The sequence below is a fragment of the Benincasa hispida genome, chromosome 10 (genome assembly GCF_009727055.1).
Source record: "Benincasa hispida cultivar B227 chromosome 10, ASM972705v1, whole genome shotgun sequence".
Taxonomy (NCBI): domain Eukaryota; kingdom Viridiplantae; phylum Streptophyta; class Magnoliopsida; order Cucurbitales; family Cucurbitaceae; genus Benincasa; species Benincasa hispida.
In genome coordinates this window covers 51,195,445-51,202,450 of record NC_052358.1, presented here as the reverse complement: position 1 = coordinate 51,202,450, position 7,006 = coordinate 51,195,445, and the positions used below count along the sequence as shown (strand labels likewise).

General features: G+C 32.8%; 1 protein-coding gene across 3 annotated transcripts; it reads right to left on the bottom strand.

The window, feature by feature from the left end:
• Positions 1-77: 77 nt before the first annotated feature.
• On the bottom strand, positions 78-6,601 carry LOC120088709 (4-hydroxy-3-methylbut-2-enyl diphosphate reductase, chloroplastic-like). 3 transcript variants are annotated; one of them, XM_039046136.1, is made up of 10 exons: positions 6,061-6,601; positions 4,658-4,854; positions 3,717-3,896; positions 3,441-3,572; positions 3,269-3,343; positions 3,074-3,179; positions 2,903-2,997; positions 1,478-1,663; positions 1,297-1,383; positions 78-397 (listed from the first exon to the last, which is right to left on the bottom strand). In XM_039046136.1, the coding sequence occupies exons 1-10, from the start codon at positions 6,323-6,325 to the stop codon at positions 296-298; spliced, it is 1,425 nt and encodes a 474-aa protein (XP_038902064.1). In that variant the 5' UTR covers positions 6,326-6,601; the 3' UTR covers positions 78-295. The 3 variants fall into 3 exon arrangements, with proteins under 3 accessions (XP_038902064.1, XP_038902066.1, XP_038902065.1); XM_039046138.1 differs by having other exon boundaries at positions 78-380; positions 6,061-6,600; XM_039046137.1 differs by lacking the exon at positions 78-397 and adding an exon at positions 414-1,184 and having other exon boundaries at positions 6,061-6,599.
• Between the last annotated feature and the right edge of the window lie 405 nt (positions 6,602-7,006).

Below are 7,006 nucleotides of genomic sequence, written 5' to 3'. Positions count from 1 at the left end.
GCGCTTTATTTTATTACATACAAAATTTACAAACTACAATATACATAATTTATATACAAAATTTACAAACTACGCTAACCACGAGATTTCACACCGACCCCAATAAAAACCTCTTCTCATCTCCTCCCATCTCCTCCTATCTCCTTCTCCTCTCTCTTAATGAATTTTACAGAGAAGCGAGTTCTCTATAAAAAGATCTCCCAAAATTCTATTCCCTAATCTCTTCCAAAAGGAGGTTCCCACCAATCGATCTCTTGCTAGAGAATAGCAGGGAAGACCTAGTGGCGTCACAAGACTATTCATGATAGATCGGTTCATTGAGGAAGAAGAAGTCGTTGAAATTCTTTAAAACAATCTTCAGAGGTGAGTTCTTTCTTTTCCTGCAATTTTGTTTAACCTGTGAATGCTGTAAATTTTGTTTACTGTATTTTCTTATTTTCTATGTTATGATTTCCAAAACAAAATTGAAAGCAAAGTGATCACTCGCTTCCGCTGCAAGATTCGATCACTTTATTAATATCATACGAACTTCATTCCTTAATACTCAAATGTTGTAGGGTCAAACATATTGTCTCGTGAAATTAGTGAAGATAGACACAAACTACCTTAGACACTCCCAAATATAAAAATAATTCAATTCAATATATACATATCAACATGAGCATAACTCAACTACTATAAAATATTTATTCGAAAAAGGTCAAAAACTGGAATCTCCCATCATGCATATTGTTGTACTAAAATGGATTGATACTTCACTTAGGTTATTCTATTGTGTCATACATTATGTCAAAAGCCACATCACTTAATCATATTAGCATGTCATTTCCACATTAAAATAACTGTGTCAACTATAGGCTTAATAGAACCAAATAAAAAACTAAATTCGAAAAGAATCAAATCCTTTCTTATTAAAAGAAAAGAATTTTGGATCTTCCTCTTTCTACCTTCGGTTTGCAGGATATTCCTTCACAAGCATTTGCAAATATTATTTTATATAATAATGTCTCAAGTCTATTTATTTTGTCAGATCAATATCTATTTTAAAAAAAAAAAGAGAAAGAAAAAAAAAAAAAAAAAAAGAAAACAGTTCAGTAACATTATACACTTTATCCAAGCTATTCAAGCTGTGCAGTTCCATCCCCTTTGATGTCAAAAACCTTCTTAAGAACATTTCCAACAACCTAAAATTTTTAACCCATTTGATAAAAGTTAATGTCAAGGGAAATGGCAGATTTACAATTTACAGTCACAGACAAAACATTCCAAGGTTTGACAGTAACTCTTTTAACTTACCTTATCTGGTGTAGAGGCACCAGAGGTCACTCCAATGGTGATATGTCCATCAGGTAGCCAGTTTTCTTTGTTAGCCAGCTCCCCGTGCTGCCGTGCGATTAAACGAGTTAATATGAGTACGAAAGAAGACGTAGATGCAAAGTACAGTATCTTTGGATCAACACTCTGAATTTAGACTTACAGTGAGCTTGTATGATATTGAGTTTCCTGGACCGATACGTTGCTCGCTGTCGATCCAATACGATGGGATTCCTCGAGCCTCTGCAATCTCTTGAAGATGAGAGGTGTTGCTTGAGTTCCATCCACCAACAACTAACATGAGATCCACATCTTCCTCCACAAGCTCGTACATTGCATCTTGGCGCACCTAAGGGAAACAACCCCTCCAATCACCATCACGAGATTTTACTCGAGTATATACACAATTTTGTAAGTTACTACGAGGAAGGTTTTGCCATTTATATGAATTTACGTTTGAACTCGATCCGAAAAGGCCTATTATCAATGAACATGTGGTCCTTATTTGTAAACTTCCTATCTAATCCATTTCTCACTAAATTAAGGCTTTACAAGCCCGTTTGATAACGTTTCTTTTTTTGTTTCCTGTTTCTGTTTCTTATTTTTTAAGAAATAGACTTGTTTGATAACCGAAAGTTTGTTTCTAAATTTTAAGAAACATTTTTTTTTTTTTAAATTGAGCAAAATTTGAGAAACTACCAAAAAAAAAAAAGTAGTTAAGCAATTTCTTCCTATTTTGTTTCTAGTTTAAATATTCTTGTTTTGCATAATGAGCCAAAAAAAAAAAAATTGTTTCTTCCTGTTTCCTAGGTGAGACGAAAATATACTTTTTTGTTTTCAATATTTCTTTTACTTTTTGATTTTGCAATATTTATATAAAGTTTAACTTTTAGTTTTAGATTTTCCAATATTTAGATTTATATATTATTTTAATTTCCAATAGGTATATTTAAATATTCTTTGAATTTTGAATTTCAAATTTTATAATATGCATGTTTATATATTACTTTAATTTTAGTACAAATACATTTTTACAGTATATAAATTTTGTTTATTAAATATTCATTTAACTTCACTTATTTTACAACCACGATGTTTACATAATAACATAATTGAGTTAGATTTGAGTTGACATCATTTAAAACAAATGACTTGAACGTGAAATAATATTGCAAATCACATTTGAGCAACATAAAAGGATAGAAAAAATTATATTATTATTGTTAATTTTGCATCAACACTTATTTGTATTTGATAATGTAAATGTTCTATGATTATTTTCTACATTTTAATACATGTTAATAAAAACATATTTAAACTATAAAATAAGTGAAAAGATAAGAGAAAAAAGTACAAGAAACGAGAAACAAGGAATAGTTACCAAACAAATTTTTGTTTCTGCTTTTTTTTCAAGAAACAAGAAATAAAAATAATTATCAAACATATTCTTGTTTCTAGTTTTTAAAAAATAGGAGATAGAAAACAGAAAACAAGAAACAAGAAATGAAAAACAATAATGTTATCAAATGGCCTTACATGACCCCTTTTAACATATACAACTGCTGTGTAAGAAGAATGGAGTACTTACTTGAGTAGCATTACAAATCGTATTGAAACTAATGAAGTGCTCATTAATATTTTCAACTCCATACTTCCGCATCATAGTTTTCTCCATCAATTTTCCTGTAATCAGAATCATAGAATCAAGTTTCTCCCAAAATTAAGGTTTGACATGGTTTCAACAGCTCAAAAAACTTACCAATCTCTTCCGTTTCCCTTTTGAGCATTGTGGTCTGATTGGAAATGCCAATTTTCATGAGGTCAATATCCGGATCGAATCCTTTTGAAACGGCAGACTTGAATTTCTACAAACAAGACAGAAACTTGACTCCTATCATGAACGTTATCACAAAATATCACAAGTTCGGTTAAGCAAATAGCTAGCATGTCGTACCTTCAAAAATTCTGCTTTAGTTGAGATCAATCCATTGTGTTCAACCCCGAGAATGTAGTCGCATACATCCATTGCCTGACATAGGTCCAGAATTTTACTTCTGAAATTGCTTACTTATTCTATGTGCCAGTCTGACGTGTTGAGAAAAGGGACAAAACTACCAGGGATTTACCTCTGCCATGTCTTTCACAATGATGTACTTTCCAGCAAAAGAAGCAGTCGCTATGGTTTCTTCATGACGATACTTACCGTGAATTATTGACGTGTATTCTCCTTTTTTGTGCTTGTCAACAGCATTCCAAACCTACATGAAAGAAATGCAGTATAATCTCAGCATCAACAGCTACTTTTTGCCTTCTCTCCGCAAATGATGGTATTAAGTGGAAGTGGAAAATTGGCCAAAAGAAAAAACATTCACACAAGGCAGTGAGAGTGGCTTTCTGAGTACCTTGGAAACCCATGGGCAAGTTGTGTCAACAATTTTAACTTTTTTATCATTCAGTACAATCATTTCGTCAACTGCAGCCCCAAAGGCAGGCAAAATCACAACATCGCCAGGGTTAACGACATTGAATTGTTTCTTTCCTTCCTCCAGAGGAATGTTATACACTCCCATCTCCTCCAAACGCTGCAGACTCGTAAGAAGTTTTCAAAGAGTTACAAAATGATAATTCATACATCATGTTGTTAGCTACAGTTAAGAATCGACAATCAAAGATGGACAGAAAACATAAAGCAAAAGAGAATCGACTTATAGATTTACGTGGTTCATTAATAACGTGTTAGTTACGTCAACGACCAGAAGGAGAACAGTTTATGATTAGAGAGAATGGTTAAGATTACAAATCAAAGACACCTCTAGGATTTGAACACTTCTCTTAACTCTAGAGTCAAAATTGTGAATCATAATAAATACGAATACAACTTAGGTTTCAGGGCATTGCCCCCATATTTGATCGTTCAAAGTACCAAATAATAAATTCAAGACATTCCAATAGATACCATAAAAGCAAAATTGGCCAAACAAAGCAACACGAAAAGAAAAGTGTATAAAGAATAAAGATCATCTAAACTTGGGACTTGGGAGAAGTTCTTAACCACATAAATATTTTTAGTATTAATCTACTATAGCATGGATCATTCTTTTATAATCATGTCAGTAACTTTTGAAGTCACAAGAGTGTCACTAAATAAAATAGTGTAACAACAACTCAACATTTGTGAAACTCAGGTCGAACTTGTGAGTCGTGAATGATAACTAGAGAATCCAAGCCTGTTTAGAATGAGTTTTTAAGTGCTTAAGAAAGCTTGGTATATGATTGAACTTTTTGTGATCATTATCTAACCAATGAAACAGTAAAGGCAAGAAAAGTTAAGTCATTAAAGGACCTTATTAACAGTTGGGTTGTGAATAATCTCATTAGTAATCCAAATTGTTTCACTTGGAAACTGTTTCCTCGCTTCATAAGCAATCTGCACAGCTCGCTCAACTCCCCAACAAAAGCCATAAGCTCCAGCCAATTTCACAGTAACATTCCCCCAAGTGAACTGCTTCCCATTTTCATTCAGAGTATTCACAATTTCACCTAAACCATTCAATACAAAAATCGGTATCAACAATACAAGGATACAACACACTAAAGCCTGTTTATTACCATCTATCAATAGCAATCTAAAAAGTGGGTCTCATTTGATTACATTATAATCATAACAAAATGTGGGGTTCACTCCCATTTTCATTCAGAGTATTCACAATTTCACCTAAACCATTCAATACAAAAATCGGTATCAACAATACAAGGATACAACACACTAAAGCCATGTTTATTACCATCTATCAATAGCAATCTAAAAAGTGGGTCTCATTTGATTACATTATAATCATAACAAAATGTGGGGTTCACTCCCATTTTTCATTCAGAGTATTCACAATTTCACCTAAACCATTCAATACAAAAATCGGTATCAACAATACAAGGATACAACACACTAAAGCCATGTTTATTACCATCTATCAATAGCAATCTAAAAAGTGGGTCTCATTTGATTACATTATAATCATAACAAAATGTGGGGTTCACTCCCATTTTCATTCAGAGTATTCACAATTTCACCTAAACCATTCAATACAAAAATCGGTATCAACAATACAAGATACAACACACTAAAGCCATGTTTATTACATCTTCAATAGCAATCTTAAAAGTGGCTCATTTGATTACATTATAATCATAACAAAATGTGGGGTTCACTCCCATTTTCATTCAGAGTATTCACAATTTCACCTAAACCATTCAATACAAAAATCGGTATCAACAATATGAGAATACAACACACTAAAGCCATGTTTATTACTATCCATCAATAGCAATCTGAAAAGTGGGCCTCATTTGATTACATTATAATCATAACAAAATGTGAAGTTCACTACCAAATCCGTAATCAACAAATACAATCAATCTGATTGCGAGGATGATCAATCCAATTACAGGGACCCACTAGCTTTTTACAAATACTTTTGAATGATTAGGAGAATTATGAATCTGTGACGGTTATCGTTATAGATATTATTACCGATTGACACTAAACGGTAACGGTAACAGTAAGATTACATTATTCATTCAATTAATAGTGCAAAGTAAACAGTCTGAAATAAGATTAGTAAGAATCTAATTACGTTTATAATTAAGGTCTAATTATGATTCATCCATCAACGAAATTCCATTACCATTACACCAATTTTAATTAAAAATCGATAAACATGGCCTAAAATCAAATAGAATTAAACTCACTTGTGAACTCGCTGCTCATGAGCTTCACAGTCTCCTCCTTGTGCCCAAACCCTTTCCGATTATAATTTTCACCTCTGGAAAAGTTCTTCCAGAACAGCTTAGCATCGAAATCAGGATCGATCGGTTCAGGAGAAGACGAAGAATCAGCGGTGCACCGGAGGAAAAGGGGTTTCCGGCATCGGAGAGCTCGGACGCCGGAGAAGGTCTTGCGTGAAACAAAGTCTATGCGAAGGGGAAAACGGGGGATCTGCAGAGAAATCGCCATTGGAAATGGTGGTGGAGAAACAAAGGAGAATCGAAGTTGACGTAGAAGTATTAACACACAGCATTGTTGGTTCTTTGTAGATTAAGTTTCAAAATCAAAGTCCAAATCTGGAAAATTCTACTCCAAAATATTAAAATAAATCAATGGAAACCAAATCTTTGATCCTATTCCTCCTCCGATTCGCATTGTTGGTGGGTGGTTGAAAGAATGGAACGACTCCCAGTGAAAAGAATCCAACTTTTTATTGTTTAATTGAAAGAACTTTGAAATATAGGTTTCAAGATTTTGTTTTGTGTTTTTCTGCTGATGGGTCCGGTTTGAACAGGTCATTTTTATATGCAGATGTGTCTTCATTAATTTTGTATAAAGTAAAAGACACGTGTTTTATAATTCATCAAATAATTATGATTATTTTTATTTTCAATATAAAAAAATTGTGTAATCTTAAATTGTAATGTCTTGAACTTAAGAGAGGAGGACGAATGATTTGAGATCACATCAAAGGAACTTTGTATGAGTGCGGACAAAACATCCTAAAGTGAAAATGATTTTGATCTAACTATAATTACGAACAATTCATAAAGAATTAACTTGTATATAGTGATTATGTCTATGGATACAATTACTTATCCCAAGATTGATAACACGCAAAAATATGTTATTTCTAAGTTTAAGTTTTAG

Bases quoted from the DNA above. Each gene is read 5' to 3' on its own strand.
- LOC120088709 (XM_039046136.1), bottom strand. From the start codon at position 6,325: ATGGCGATTTCTCTGCAGATCCCCCGTTTTCCCCTTCGCATAGACTTT. The intron at 4,855-6,060 runs GTGAGTTTAATT...TGAATGGTTTAG, and splicing joins CATGAGCAGCGAGTTCACAA to GTGAAATTGTGAATACTCTG. The intron at 1,664-2,902 runs GTAAGTACTCCA...TGTTTCCCTTAG, and splicing joins CGATTTGTAATGCTACTCAA to GTGCGCCAAGATGCAATGTA.